This window comes from Papio anubis, chromosome 1 (genome assembly GCF_008728515.1).
Source record: "Papio anubis isolate 15944 chromosome 1, Panubis1.0, whole genome shotgun sequence".
NCBI lineage: Eukaryota > Metazoa > Chordata > Mammalia > Primates > Cercopithecidae > Papio > Papio anubis.
The window spans coordinates 21599601-21616041 of NC_044976.1; the positions used below are offsets into that span (position 1 = coordinate 21599601).

The 16441-nt window shown below is 47.7% G+C and overlaps 1 protein-coding gene across 11 annotated transcripts in view; it reads right to left on the reverse strand.

The window, feature by feature from the left end:
• Positions 1-16441, reverse strand: part of TCEA3 (transcription elongation factor A3) — a 46422-nt gene that overhangs the window by 20286 nt on the left and 9695 nt on the right. For 10 of the 11 annotated variants that reach the window (XM_031665303.1, XM_017958133.2, XM_003891329.4 and 7 more), the window contains one exon: positions 8320-8382. The exons of the other annotated variant lie outside the window; for it this stretch is intronic. In XM_031665303.1, coding sequence (XP_031521163.1) covers positions 8320-8382 — 63 coding nt within the window. The remainder of the gene's footprint in view (positions 1-8319; positions 8383-16441) is intronic. 11 annotated transcript variants of the gene reach the window in all.

The following is a 16441-nucleotide window of genomic DNA, read 5'->3' on the forward strand; positions in this document are numbered from 1 at the left end:
GCAAAGCTCTGTTCTTATAAGGTTTACATTTTGAATTTCTAAAAATTTTGTCCAAAGGGATTCATTTCCTAGCTTTTATTTATTTATTTATTTTTAATGCAGTTTTGAAACTTGCTGTCCTAGATTAATCTAGCCTTGATTCTACCTGACCCTGCCTGACAACTGGGTTGCCTGGCAGCATGGTGGAGGGACAGGGAAGCTGAGATCCAAGCAGATTTTTCCTGGAGTCAGACTGCAGCAGGAGGTTTGGGTGAGGAAAGGCTGGACAGGGTGTGAACTAGTGGGGCTGTCGGCAACCAAAAATGGATGTGCCTGCCCCCAAGCCTGGTCCTGGTCACTGGGTTCCCACCTGAACAGTCACAACAGCCCCCAAACTGGTTTCCTTGTGTCCTCTTCCCCCACTACAACCCATTTGCCAAAGGGCAGCCAGAGGGACTTTTCAAAAATCCATAACTGATCAAGTCACTCCCCTGCTTCTAACCCTCCAACACAGGGTTCTCACCCCCTGGGGCCACAGACCAGTACCGGTCTGTGGCCTGTTAGGAATCGGGTCACACAGCAAGAAGTGGGACTATTGTGAACTGTGCACGTGAGGGATCTAGGTTACACGCTCCTTATAAGAATCTAATGCCTGATGATCAGAGGTGGAACAGTTTCATCTTGAAACCATCCCCTACAAGCCCTGGTCCGTGGAAAAACTGTCTTCTATGAAACCAGTCCCTGGTGCCAAAAAGGTTGGGGATTGGTGGTGTAACAGCTTCCAATTATTTTTAGCATAAAGTAAAACTCCTGGCCAGGTGCAGTGGCTCATGCCTAAAGTCCCAGCACTTTGGGACATCGAGGTGGGAGAATCACTTGTGGTCAGGAGTTCGAGACCAGCCTGGCCAACATGGCCAAACCCTGTCTGTACTAAACATATAAAAATTAGCTGGGCATGGTGGCGCACGCCTGTAATCCCAGTTACTCAAAAGGCTGAGGCACAAGAATCGCTTGAACCCGGGAGGCGGAGGCTGTAGTGAGCCGAGATCATGCCATTGCACATCAGTCTGAGCGACACAGCGAGACTGTGTCTCCAAAAAAACAAACAAAAAGAAAACAAAAAAAACTCACCACAGCCTCCCAGCCACTGCACTTCCTGCCCCTACCCGCTTTTTGATGTAATCTCATGCCATGCTCTTCTCATGGTTTTTGGAAGGCCCCCACAGCACTGCTTCTTTCTGTTCCTTAAACATACCCATCCTCCCAGTGCCTGGCCTTTGCACAGGCTGGTCTTCCTTCCTGGAATGCTCTTCCTCCTCCAGGTCTCAGCTGGCATGAGGGAGGCCTTCCGTCACCACCTCAGCCAAGGCTGACAGTCCCCGCACTGTAACTCCCTAGCACATCACCTGATTTCTATCTTTTACAGCACTTATCCAAGTGTATGATTAACTTGTTCATGTGTTTATAAACATCGTCTGCCTCCATCTCCAGATTACAGGCTCCAGAGTATTGGGACCCCGTCACAGGTTCACTACTGCATTCCAGCTCCTGTAACAGTGCCCTAGGTGGACACTTGATACGTCGTTGCTAAACGGATGGATGAATGAATAAATGGATGAATACATGACGAATTGAGGAACTGACCATAGAGAGACGAAAGGCACATCTAGAGGATCCCCCATGGCTGAAATGTGGAAAGAAGAAGGTCCTCTTTGGAAGGACAGTGGCTCCACTCTCTGGGCCTAGGAGAGGGATCAGGAGTACGAGAGGGATCTCTCTCGGAGCCAGCCTCCGTCAACTCCCAGGACCCAGGTAACGCCATCTCCTGCAGCTGGGATGGTGCCTCGACGACCTGTGCGCGCCCTTACACACTCTCAACAGCTATGACTCACCACAGGAAAACCGTCAGGGGAGCCTGTAGCATGCTGCTTTGAGGGAGCCCCAACGAGTGACAGTAATAATGGTGGCCATTTTTGAAATGACTGCACTGAGTTAGTTTACTTATTAAGAACCTAGGCTCTGGAGTTTAACTCCCAGGTTCACAGCCTGATACCAACACTTTGCAGCTATGTGACCTTGGTTGGGTTGCTTAACCCCTAGGTGCCTCAGTTTTTTTCACACGTAAAATAGGTTAAACAACAGTACCCATCTTAAGGGGCAGATGAAAGCAACTAAGTGACAAAGTGTTACGCAGTTTACATAGATAACCAGGTTTCATGTGAGTATTATTACAAAGTATTATGTGTTCATTGAGCACTTACATGGTTTGGGAACAGTGCTGGGTATTTCATTACCTCATTTAATCCTCACAATGACCTTGAGAGGGGTTCATAATCGTCTCCATTTTACAGATCAATAGATTGAAGCTCAGAGAGCTGAAATGAATTATCTGTCCAAGTTACTGTCCCAAGTTACCCATCCAACTAGCAAAGGGTATAGTCAGACCACGAACCTGTCTGTCGCCCTTCCAAATTATTTTCAACACATCAACTGTGTCTCTAAAAGAAGGGTTTCCAGAGTCCTCTTACCTGAGCAAGACTAGGCTGTTTGGAGCATTTCTTCACACCTTCCTGGCAGGGCACACCCAGCCCTGGTCCCGCCTCCCCGGTTAGGAGCTGGCTGGCTGGCTGGAATTCGTGTCTGGGCAGCATTTCAGGCAGCCACACTCATTTTGCTTTCAGTGCACACGCCTGGGAACTGAGCCAAACTGCAGAGAGGGCATCACCAGCCGGGGTGGGATTGGGGATTGGATTTATCAACAGCTTCCTTCTGCTCCCTGGATGTGCCTGCACCGCACTAGCCCTTAAAAAACCCTCCTGCCACAGGTCTGAGTAGAGGCATCCGGAGGCCGGGCTCGCTGCTTCTGTGCGCCACCTCGAGGGCATTTCTGTTACTGCATCAGCGAGCATGCTCTGCAAGTAGCAAATCATTCTGACAGCCAGGTAAAAGGACAACTGAGAACAGTCAACTTTCTCCCCTGTCACCATGGTATCCTTCGTGGTCTTCTTCCTGGTACTCCAGCTACAGTTCCCAGAGCATCGTGCTCACTCCCACTTCCACACCTTTGCGTGTGCCATTTCTTTCTGCTTGAAATGACTTTCCTGACTTGCCTCCAAAACTCCTCCTATTAGACTTTCCATTCTCAGCTCAAATACTTTCTCTTCCATGAAGCTTCCTTTGACTTTTATAGTCATATTGAGACATGCTTCCTATGCTCCCATGGTGTTTTATACCTACCCCTTTCTAAAAACATGCATTTTGGTGTCTGCCTCTGCACTCATGGTTAGCCCTAGGAAGGGAGAAATGATGAGTTTTAACCTTTGCCTGGCCTTAGAGGTCGAAAACAGGTGGGCTACAAATATGTTTTGTCTCCCTACTGTGTCACAGAAAAATGTGAATATGTTGCTGATACTGATAATTGGGAGTTTTGGTTGGGCATGGTGGCTCACACCTGTAATCCCAGCACTTTGGGTGGTTGAGGCAGGAGGACTGCTTGAGCCCAGGAGTTTGAGACCAGCCTGGGCAACAAAGTGAGACTCTGTTTCTACAAAAAAATATATTTTTTAAGTTAGCCAGGTGTGGTGACATGCACCTGTGGTCCTAGCTACACGGGAGGCTAGGGCAGGAGGATCACTTGAATGGGAGACTGAGGCTGCAGTGACCCCTGTTTATACCACTGCACTCCAGCCTGGGCAAGATCCTATCTCAAAGAAGGTGGTTGCGGGGAGTCTCATATGAAAATCTAGGTGTCTGGTTTTTTTTTTAAGTAATTGGAAGACATGGCACACTGGACCTGCATTTCCCCAAAGCAACAATCAGCTGGGGTGGGGTAGTGGTTGTCCCCTTCAGACAGACACGTACTTTCTAGTTTGCCATGATCTCCACTAGTCACCCAGTATATGCATGTGCCCTTGATCCCTGGAGAATGTTGAATTTGCAAGGAAGTGCTCAATAGATGTGCTTACCAAATCAATGAATGGATGAATGAATGAAATAGAGAAATAAATCGTGCAGGAAACAGTCTGGGTAGGAGATAAATTAATGAGATTTGCAGCTGGGCATGGTGGCTCATGCCTGTAATCCCAGTACTTTGGGGAGGCTGAAGAAGGTGGATCACGAGGTCACGAGATTGAGACCATACTGGCCAACATGGTGAAACCCTGTCTCTACTAAAAATACAACTAATTAGCTGGGCATGGTGGGCCGCATCTGTAGTCCCAGCTACTTGGGTGGCTGAGGCAAGAGAATCACTTGAACCCGGGAAATGGAGGTTGCATTGCACTCCTTCCAAAGAGGACCTTCTTCTTTCCACATTTCAGCCCTGGGGGACCCTCTGGGTGTGCCTTTCATCTCTCTGTGGTCAGTTCCTCAATTCATCATGTAGTCATTCATTTATTCATTCATCCACTCCACTGCACTCCAGCCTGGTGACAGAGTGAGACTCCATCTCAAAAAAATAATGATAATGAGACTTGCTTGTGTCCCTTTGGGTTTCCTACCCTCACTAGTGAACCAGCAGGAAATGGCACAGCTTCTGGAAGGACAAACAGATTCTGTCTGACTGATCTTCAGAGAAAGAATGCATTATGGGAGGGAGCTAGGGGATTTCAAGACCATGAAGGCAAAGTCAGGAGGATTCTGGAGGCTCAAATCCTTACACGAACGTCGAGTGTTTTTATTTTTATTTTTTTATTTTTTTATTTTTTGAGACGGAGTCTTGCTCTGTCGCCCAGGCTGGAGTGCAGTGGCGTGATCTCAGCTCACTGCAAGCTCTGCCTCCCAGGTTCACGCCACTCTCCTGCCTCAACCTTCCGAGTAGCTGGGACTACAGGAGCTCGCCACGACGCCCGGCTAATTTTTTATGTTTTTAGTAGAGATGAGGTTTCACCGTGTTAGCCAGGATGGTCTCGATCTCCTGACCTCGTGATCCACCCGCCTTGGCCTCCCAAAGTGCTGGGATTACAGGCATGAGCCACCGCGCCCCACCTGAGTGTTTTTATTACAGTATCAAATCCAGAATGTCACAAGTGGCCAGTGTTTCATCTGGGAATAAGATGACCCTTCATTATCCAGGAAAGTCTTCACACGTGGCATCTCTGGTTCCTGCCACGAAATGTCAGGAGTATCCCTCTCCTTCTCGCCCTACCCCTACTTTGGCCCAAGTCATAGTGACAACCCAAAATGCCTCCACACATTTCTAAATGACCCCTGCTGAGATCCACTGGTCTAGAACCATTTCTAGGAGCCACCATTTCTAGGCCTGACCCACATCAGACATTGCTAATTGACTGCAGAACCTTTTCTACAGCCTCTGATTCCCTCTCCAATCAGCACTCCAGATAGCTTCCACTCATCAGCTGGAGCGGCTGCCATGCTGGATGGAGGTGTGCAATGCAGCCTAGGCCTGTTTAATCTTTTTTTTTTTTTTGAGACGAAGTGTCACTCTGTCCCCCAGGCTGGAGTGCAGTGGCCGGATCTCAGCTCACTGCAAGCTCCGCCTCCCGGGTTTACGCCATTCTCCTGCCTCAGCCTCCCAAGTACCTGGGACTACAGGTGCCCACCACCGCGCCCGGCTAGTTTTTTGTATTTTTTAGTAGGGACAGGGTTTCACCATGTTAGCCAGGATAGTCTCGATCTCCTGACCTCATGATCCGCCCGTCTTGGCCTCCCAAAGTGCTGGGATTACAGGCTTGAGCCACCGCGCCCGGCCCTGTTTAATCTTCATAAAACCTTAAACAACCTAATTTTTGTGTCTCTACTTTTCTTTCCAATGGCAATCTTACTGATACATTAGGCTTAAAATAATTCTGCAACTTCCCACCAGGGTGCCCCAAAACCCAACATGGCCCCATGGACCCTAATCGTTCTCCTTGATCTGCTGCTTGGCTACTTCCTGGCCTGGCCTGCTCTCCTTGGCCCTGTTTCTCCTCCTGTGACCTCTGACTACTCTCTTAGACCACACTTCACACCCATTCCTTTACTCACAATCTCTCCTTGGTGCTCTCATCCAGGTTCTTCAGATGTCAGTTACACACTAATGACTACAATTTTTGTTTTGTTTTGAGATGGAGTCTCGTTCCGTCCCCCAGGCTGAGTGCAGTGGCGTGATCTCAGCTCACTGCAACCTCTGCCTCCCAGGTTCAAGTGATTCTCTTGTCTCAGCCTCCTGAGTAGCTGGGATTACAGGCACCTGCCACCACACCGACTGACTTGTATTTTTAGCAGAGATGGGGTTTCTCCATGTTGGCCAGGCTGGTCTTGAACTCCCAGCTTCAAGCGATCTGCCCACCTCGGCTTCCTAAAGTGCTGGGATTACAGGCATGAGCCACCGCACCTGGCCTTGACTCTGCAATTTATATTTCCAGCTGAGACTTTCTTCCTGAATTGTAGCCTCATATAATCCAACTGCATATTCGACTTCTCCAACTGAATGACTAACACACGCCTCGAATCCAACACATCGAGACCTGAACTCTGAATTTTCCACCCCAAGCCTGATTTGCATAAGCACAGTCTTCCCCATGCCAATTCATGGCAACTCCATCCTTGCAGATGCTCAAGTGAAAAATCTTGGACTCATCCCCGACTCCTCTGTTTCTCTCATTCCCCACATTCAATCTGTCAGGAAGTTCTGTCAGCTTTCCTGTCAAGATATATCCTGAAACCACCCCTTCACCCTACTTCCACCATTACCTCCCTCATCTATGCCACTGTGATATCTTGCCTGAATTACCACGACAGCCTCCTGGCTGGTGTTGCTGCTCCTTCATTCCTGGCACAGCAGCCAGAGCCATCCTGATAAATTTGGTGACATCATTCCCGCCCTCGGTATCCTCCAATAGCTCCAGCTTTACTCATTCCTCCAACTCTCCCCCTTGCTTAAACTGCTCCAGCCCTTGGCCACCTCACTGCTCCTTGACTCTGCCAGGCACACCCCAACCTCAGGGTGCTTGGCTTGGAATGACCCCAATATCTGCTTGGCTAAAACCCTCTTTCAAGCTGTTGCCTAACGGTCACTTCCTCAATGAGGCCTTTTCTGACAACTCCATGAATATCCTTCCCCAATCCTCTTCCCTCTCCACTTCTGTTTTCCATAGGACTTGTCACCTTCTAAACTTTACCTGTCGCCCCCTATTTAGACTAAAGGCCCCCCATCACTGCAGGGATTTTTGTCTCTTTTGTGAATTTCTGTATCCCTGGCACCTAGAACAGTTCTCGCCACATAGTAGGCCCTCAATAAATATTTGATGACTAAATGACTGGATGATTTTTTGGGTAGACATCCTAGCCAGTTCAGCCCAAATCCAGAGAGCCCACTCCAGGTATAGGCTTTTTTTTTTTTTTTTTTTTTTTTTGACAGAGTCTCGCTCTGCAGCCAGGCTGGAGTGCAGTGGCGCGATCTCAGCTCACTGCAAGCTCCACCTCCCAGGTTCACACCATTCTCCTGCCTCAGCCTCCCAAGTAGCTAGGATTACAGGCGCCCACCACCACGCCCGGCTAATTTTTTTGTATTTTTTTAGTAGAGGCGGGGTTTCACCGTGTTAGCCAGGATGGTCTCAATCTCCTGACCTCGTGATCCGCCCGCCTCAGCCTCCCAGAGTGCTGGGATTACAGGTGTGAGCCACTGTGCCTGGCCATTGTTTTGTTTTTGTTTTTGAGATGGAGTCTCACTCTGTTGCCCAGGCTGGAGTGCAGTGGCGTGACCTCGACTCACTGCAACATCTGCCTCCTGGGTTCAAGCGATTCTACTGCCTCAGCCTCCCGAGTAGCTGGGATTGCAGGTGCCCACCACCATGCCTGGCTAATTTTTGTATTTTTAGTAGAGGCAGGGTTTTGCCATGTTGGCCAGGCTGGTCTCGAACTCCTGACCTCAAGTGATCTGCCTGCCTCGTCCTCCCAAAGTGCTGGGATTACAGGCATAAGCCACTGTGCCCAGCCTAGGTATCGGCTTTCAAGACCTCTGTCCTCACTGGGTTCAATCAGACCTTGAGACTGGTCGTCTGACAATGATGGGGCAACAGCAACCAGTCAGCTGTCCCAGGGAAGGAGCCACACGCCTGATTCAGGGGCCCACTTGCTAAATGGATGGATGAATAAATACATGAATGAATACATGATGAATTGAGCAATTGACCACAGAGAGATGAAAGGCACATCCAGAGGGTCCCCCAGGGCTGAAATGTGGAAAGACTGTGTGGGTCTTAGAATATGGGGGCAACATAACGTAGGACGTTTCTTCCTTCCCCTCTTTCCTCTGCCTTAGCCTTCCTCCATAAAAACAGAGAAGGGGACACAGGCTGAATAGGACATTGGGATGGAGAAGGCTGTGGCTTCCTTTACCTTTCCACTGATGGCCTTTTTGGAGAGGAGGTGGCAGAAGACTTGGAGTCCACAGAGTCTCTCCTGAAAGAAGAGAAATTGGCAATGAGACTGCTTTGTAGGCTAGCATCAGTGCTGACAGGAAGGTGGGGAGAAAGCATCCTGGGAAAAGGCCAGCTGGATTGAGGCTAAGGAAGCCCACCCGAACCACAGCTACGTGGGAGAGGGAGCTCCAGGCGGTGCCGGCTGGCTGGTCATGACCTTCACCTACCCTCCATCAAATGAACCAATACAAGGGAAGGAAGTCGATATCTGCCAAGGGCCTAACACATATCGCATGTATGTGACATATGTTGTGTTGCTCATTATTAACAACTATTCTCAGCAGGCCCTGTCCTCCTGGCTGTCAGGCAGGCCTTAGCTAACTGGAGTCCACAGAGACTGGATTCCTGGAGTTGTCTGTACTCATCTGGAACCAGAGAAACAGAGAGATGAGCTTCAGCCTCCCTGGCAGGCACTTTAGGAGGAGGAGAGGAGAAACACATGGGCCTTGGGGATAGAAGAGCTGGGTTAAAATAGCAATCAAAAAAGCAAGAGACAAAATTAGATGCGGACTGTGACTAAAGTCACGCAAGAAAACCAATGCACAGGAGGAAAAGCAGATCTAAAGAAAATATACTCAAATGCTGTTTACAGCTAGGGTGATGGGTTTAAAGGCGAATTTTTCGGCCGGGCGCGGTGGCTCAAGCCTGTAATCCCAGCACTTTGGGAGGCCGAGGCGGGAGGATCAGGAGGTCAGGAGATCGTTGACCATCCTGGCTAACACGGTGAAACCTCGTCTCTACTACGGCGGCGGGCGCCTGTAGTCCCAGCTGCTCGGGAGGCTGAGGCAGGAGAATGGCGTAAACCCAGGAGGCGGAGCTTGCAGTGAGCCAAGATCGCGCCACTGCACTCCAGCCTGGGTGACAGAGCAAGACTCCCTCTCAAAAAATAAAAAATAAAAAAATTTTTTTTAAAAAGTGAATTTTCCCCCCAATTTTTCCAAAATGCACGCAGCTACATTCTTTTTTTTTTTTTTTTTTGGAACGGAGTCTTGCTCTGTTGCCCAGGCTGGAGTGCAGTGGCCGGATCTCGGCTCACTGCAAGCTCTGCCTCCCGGGTTTACGCCATTCTCCTGCCTCAGCCTCCCGAGCAGCTGGGACTACAGGCGCCCGCCACCTCGCCCAGCTAGTTTTTTGTATTTTTTTTAGTAGAGATGGGGTTTCACCGTGTTAGCCAGGATGGTCTCGATCTCCTGACCTCACGATCCGCCCGTCTCGGCCTCCCAAAGTGCTGGGATTACAGGCTTGAGCCACTGCACCCAGCCAGCTACATTCTTTTTATGACATATAATGTAGTTCTTCCTTTTACTGGTTTTAAAAAATTCATCTGTTTGTTAATTGCAAACCCCACTCCCCATCTCACTTACCCTGCCCTCCTTTTAATTCCGTAGCACATGTCACCTTCTAGCATACTTGACTAGCATAATTGACTTTTTTTTCTTCGAGACAGAGTCTCACTCTGTTGCCCAGGCTGGAGTGCAGTGGTGCTATCTCAGCGGCTCACTGAGACCTCTGCCTCCTGGGTTCAAGTGATTCTCCTGCCTCAGCCTCCCGGGTAGCTGGGATGACAGTCACGTGCCACCATGCCTACCTAATTTTTATATTCTTAGTAGAGAGGGGGTTTCACCATGTTGGCCAGGCTGGTCTCAAACTCCTGACATCAGGTGATCTGCCCACCTCGGCCTCCCAAACTGCTGGGATTACAGGCGTGAGCCACTGCGCCCGGCCAATTTACTTATTCATATTTAATTATATTTATTGTCTGACACCCCATGTAAATTCCACAAGAGCAGCATTTGGCAGGTTTTGGTCACTGTGGTGAACACTATCTGTGCTCAGCCCACTTCCCCTTGGGTGGTCAGTCTCTCAGTGGCCTCTGGACCCAAGAGCTGCCTCCTGCAAGCTCCCCAGGGCCTCTGTTTGAAGGAGTTCTCTCCCTCAGCTAGGCTGGCTGGAAGTGCTGGTCACTAACTAATGACCCCAGGAGCAGCCCTCCAGCAGACACACGGGAGAGGGGAACAGAGGTCCTCATTCACATGCCCCTGCACTCCCACAACAGGCCCTGGGAGTTCTTCTGTGGGGTTTCTCCTTAGTGCCCCTTGTGGATAGACAATGCAAGCAGGAACCATAAGCTGGAATTCCTACAGTGGGAGAGGGGAGAGAAGACACGAGACTCCACCCTGGAGAACCACTTTCTGACTCTTCCTCATTGCTTTTCTTTTTAGAACAAATCAGAAATGCTCTGCAGTTATTGCAAATGACTGTTATGAAAACTATTCAGGAACATGAAAACATGCTTAGAATATGATAGCAAGATAAATAAAAAGGTGACATATTAGTTGATACAGGTCTGGGCTACAGCATTAGGAAAAGTCTAAAGATTAGACTGTAAGAAAATAGAAACCAGCTGGGTGCGGTGGCTCACACCTGTAATCCCAGCACTTTGGGAGGCCAAAGCAGGCAGGTCACTTGAGTCAGGAGTTCGAAACCAGCCTGGTCAATATGGTGAAACCCCCATCTCTACTAAAAATTCAAAAATTAGCCGGGCATGGTGGCGTGCTCTGTAATCCCAGCTACTGGGAGGCTGAGGCAGAAGAATCACTTGAACCTGGGAGATGGTGGTTCCAGTGAGCTGAGACCATGCCAGCCTAGGCGACAGAGAGAGACTCCATTTCAAAAATAAAAAATAAAAAAAAGAAAGAAAATAGAAACCATGTTTCGAAGACCTGTATTACAGGTACTTCATCAGTTTGTAAGGCATGAGTCCAAAACAGCTAGCAGTTTGCTTCTCGAAATGTCCCTGAATTGTGTGCAGTTACTCAGGCAAGTGGGTTAGGACCCTATCATGAGACAGATGGAAGGAAATACTCCAGCACAATATTTTCTCTAGCAGCAAATGAGATGTGGTGATCAGGGGACAGGGAAGTGTGCCAAATGGGTGATGTCTGTCAAGATGACATGGCACAGAATATCAGCATTCTAGCCAGGCCTTGGAGATGTGGCACATCAGTGAAAAAGGAGTCTGGAATTTATTTTTATTTATTTATTTTGAGATGGAGTCTCAATCTGTCACCCAGGCTGGAATAGAATGGCACCATCTTGGCTCACTGCAACCACCATCCCCTGGGTTCAAGGGATTCCCATGCCTCAGCCTCCCGAGTAGCTGGGATTACAGGTGCACGCCACCATTTCCAGCTAATTTTTGTATTTTTAGTAGAGATGGGGTTTTGCCATGTTGGCCAGGCTGGTCTCAAACTTCTGACCCCAAGTGATCCACCCATCTTGGCCTCCCAAAGTGCTGGGATTACAGGCATGACCCACTGCACCCAGCCAGGGGTCTCGAATTTATGCAGAAGAAAAAGTAGACTATGGTGAATACATGGATAAAAAGAATGGGAGGTGATAAGCAACAACAATCATAGTGAGGCAGAAATTTAAAAATAAATATGCATTCATTCACTCCAAGAAAAGTAACAGGCAAGGCAAGGGTTAAAAGAAAAGAACAAATTTTCCTCTGCCTAGCAAGCTCACTTCAAGGACAGTTATAAGATAACGCTGTTTGAGAAGCCAAGGCCAAAGGAATGGGCTCCAGACCCCCCTCCCCTCCAGAGCAAGGTTGAAGGAAAAAAAGAAAGAAAGATAAATTCCTTTACTATTACTCCTTTCCCTAGCTTCTTAAGCATGACTATGTTTTACAAATGTCTGTATTTAGCCAGTTCTTTTTTTTCTTTCAATACAGCTACAAGGCCACCAGCTATGCAACGCCACAAGTTATGCTATGCTGTAGATTATGTGACCTATCATGTAATTAACTGCTTTTGCTTTGCTTCTGTAAGACTGCTTATAAAAACCCTGCTCTGTCTTTGTTAAAATGCTCAGCTTTTTAGATATGAATCCACTGGGCCGGTGCATACCTTAAATAAACAGTCCTCCTGTTCTCCTATTGGTCTCTCTGGTCCTCAGTTTCCCAAAATAATAGCTGATAGTAGGATATTTCTGAGTGACCAGACAAAGGAGAAGGCATAGAATGGGTGACTCTTCTTTGGCCATTGTTTGCTACAGTCTCATTTCCAAATCATGTATAATCTTTATAGTTCCTAAGGACAAAAATTCAAATACTGTTTTATATTTAAAAAAGTAATTTCCCACACTCCCAGCTACTCAGGAGGCTGAGGTTAGAGGATCACTTGAGCCTAGGTGTTGCAGGCTGAAGTGAACTGTGACCACGCCACTGCACTCCAGCCTGGGCAACACAGTGAGACGCTGTCTCAAAAAAAAAATACAAAACATTAGCCAGGTGTGGTGGCGAGCGCCTGTAGTCCCAGCTACTTGGGAGGCTGAGGCAGGAGAATGGCGAGAATCCGGGAGGCAGAGCTTGCAGTGAGCCAAGATCGCGCCACTGCACTCCAGCCTGGGAGACAGAGCAAGACTCTGTCTGGAAAAAAAAAAAAAATTGGCCGGGCATGGCAGCTCACGTCTGTAATCCCAGCACTTTGGGAGGCTGAGGTGGGTAGATTACCTGGGGTCAGGAGTTCAAGACCAGCCTGGTCAAACATGGTGAAACCCTGTCTCTACTAAAAATACAAAAAGGCTGGGCGTGGTGGCTCATGCCTGTAATTCCAGCATTTTGGGAAGCTGAGGCGGGCAGATCACCTGATGTCGGGAGTTCGAGACCAGCCCGAGCAATATGGAGAAACTCTGTCTCTACTAAAAAAAATACAAAAATTAGCCAGGCATGGTGGCACATGCCTGTAATCTCAGTTACTCAGGAGGCAGTAAAGAGGCTGGGCGCAGTGGTTCATGCCTGTAGAAGAATCACTTGAACCTGGGAGGCAGAGGTTGCAGTGAGCTGAGATCGCGCCATTGCACTCCAGCCTGGGCAACAAGAGCGAAACTCCACCTCAAAAAAAAAAAAAAAAAAAAAATTAGCTAGGCATGGTGGCAGGTACCTGTAATCCCAGCTACTCGGGAGGCTGAGGCAGGAGAATCGCTTGAACCCAGGAGGCAGAGGTTGCAGTGAGCCGAGGTTGCACCAGTGCACTCTAGCCTGAGCAAAAAGAGTGAAATTCCGCCTCAAAAAAAAAAAAAAAAAAAAAAAAATTTACACTCTGCCTAAAGGAATAGAAAAATTACGTATGTAGTTAGACCAGGCCTGGGAGAGGAGAAGAAGAAAAATAAAAGCTGCTTAATTTGTCTGATGTGCACAAATATTTCCCATGCTTATTCTAAGTTTCACTAATGTGGTTACAGTGTTTGTATAATGAATTATCATTAAGAAAACTAAAAAGAAAGGAAATTAATTAACTGAGCTGAAATAGGACCCCTGACAACTGGCTTCTCCCAGCAGAATGAGGAGAAACCTCTCCATTTTCTGCTCAGCCTCAGCAACAACTTCATTTCAGAGCTCCATGGCTGTGAAAAGTGACCGGGCATAACAATTTAGTGTCCCTGAAAATGTATAGTGCACTTCAAATTTTATTAACAAAATATAAATATCAATGTGCATATGAATTTTTTTTTTTTTTGAGACTTCTCACCCAGGCCAGAGTGCAGTGGTGTGATCTCTGCTCACCGTAACATCCGCCTCCCAGGCTCAAGTGATCCTTCCACCTTAGCCTCCCAAGTAGCTGGGAACACAGGTGCAAGCCACCACGCCCAGCTAATTTTTCTTACTTTTAATAGAGATAGGGTTTCGCCGTTGGTCTCTAACTCCTGAGCTCAAGTGATCTACCTGCCTCCACCTCCCTAAGTGCTGGGATTACAAGCATGAGCCACCTTGCTCAGCCCATAAGTATGTTCTTTTTTTTTTAAAGACAGAATCTCGCTCTGTTGTCCAGGCTGGAGTGCAGTGGGGTGATCTTGGCTCACTGCAACCTCAGCCTCCCAAATTCAAGCGATCCTCTTGCCTCAGCCTCCCAAGTAGCTGGGATTACAGGCACCCACTACCATGCCCAGCTAATATTTGTATTTTTAGTAGAGACAAGGTTTCACCATGTTGGCCAGGCTGGTCTCGAACTCCTGACCTCAAGTGATCTGCCCGCCTTGGCCTCCCAAAGTGCTGGGATTAAGGGTGTGACCACTGAGCCTGGCCTGGCCTGTATGTTCTTAAAAAACTATAAAGATATATATCAAAATGTTAACAATGGTCATTCCTGTTATTTTCTTCTTGTGTTTGATTTTCTAAACTTTTTACACTAAACACACCTTGCTACTGAAATGAATACATTTATGTACGTGAAAAGTTTACAAAATAGTATACGAGTGTAATTCAATTTTATTAAAACAAATAGGTACTTTATACCTATTTATAGGTAGTAATGCATAGAAATAGTCTAGCAGGATGTATAGATACATATATAAATTTTATATATGTATATATACACACAATTACATGTGAGTGCTTGTTTCTAGATAATAAATGATACTTTAGTTTATTTTATTTTACTTTGTTTTATTTTATTTCTTGAGACAGAGTCTCATTCTGTAACCCAGGCTGGAGTGCAGTGGCGCAATCTCAGCTCACTGAAACCTCTGCCTCCCGGGTCCCGGTTCAAACAATTATCCTGCCTCAGCCTCCCGAGTAGCTGGAATTACAGGCACGCACCACCATGCCCAGCTAATTTTTGTAGTTTTGATAGAGACGGGGTTTCACCATGTTGGCCAGGCTGGTCTTGAACTCCTGACCTCGTGATCCGCCTGCTTTAGCCTCCCAAAATGCTAGGATTACAGGGGTGAGCCACCATGCCTGGCCTTTATCTCTTTTTTTGTTTTGTTTTTGAGATGGAGTATAGTCTTGTCGCCCAGGCTGGAGTGCAGTGGCGCGGTCTCGGCTCACGGCCACCTCTGCCTCCCCGGTTCAAGTAATTTCCTGCCTCAGTCTCCTGAGTAGCTGGGATTACGGGCACCCGCCACCAGGCCCAGCTAATTTTTGTATTTTTAGTAGAGACAGGGTTTCACTGTATTGGCCAGGCTGGTCTTGAACTCCTGATCTCATGATCCACCTGCCTCAGCATCTCAAAGTGCTGGGATTACAAGCATGAGCCACTGCGCCTGGCCTATTTTCTTATTTATTTGTATTTTTAAAACTTTCTACAATGAGCAATTAATTATCTGTATTATAAAAAACACAAAATAGCTAAACAAAAACAACTAAAATATAATTAAAGACTATTACAAATAAAACATTTTATTTTTAAGAAGAAAGAACTGAGAAAATGATGTGTGTGTTTCAGGCCATAATACTGAGTCTCAGAGATGAAGGCCATAAGTGACCAAGTTCAGCCCAGAACCTGGCTTTCTGCTTTTCCATTGTTACCTCTCCTACACCTGTTGTCCTCATACAGGCCTTTAAAATAAATTCCTTTACTGTTTTGTTTCTTTTTTTCTTTTTTTTAATGGAGTCTCGCTCTGTTGCCCAGGCTTAAGTGCGGTGGCGGGAGCTCAGCTCACTGCAACCTCTGCTCCCGGGTTCAAGCGATTCTCCTACCTCAGTCTCCCGAGTGGCTGGCACTATAGGCGTGCACCACCACCCCTGGTTAATTTTTGTATTTTTAGTAGAGATGGGGTTTCACCATCTTGGCCAGGCTGGCCTCAAACTCCTGATCTCACGTGATCCATCCACCTCGGCCTCCCAAAGTGCCGGGATTACAGGCATGAGCCACTGCGCCCAGCCTCTTTACCATTCATTTAGTGGGGCTTGGGGATGGAGCAAACAAAAACAAAAACTGCATATGTTCAGGCTGCCACCTTTACCTCAATGCCTACACTCCCCACGTGACAGATTAGTCCCAAATCCCATTTGGTCCGTCCCCAATAGTTCAGCCTCTAGTCCTTCAACTTCATCTCACAAGAGCTCTCCTGCTCCTGGTCCTTCATTTGCCAAGGTTCTCATAACCACACAGGTGCTCCAGACATGGCCAGACCAGCTAGGGCATGAACGGGAGGTAATCCACAGGGCGGGCGACCATGCTGCTACAAATGGGCTGGCAATATTCAGTAAATGTTCACTCCGTACTAGGCACTGTGGAGATGGTCAGGGACTC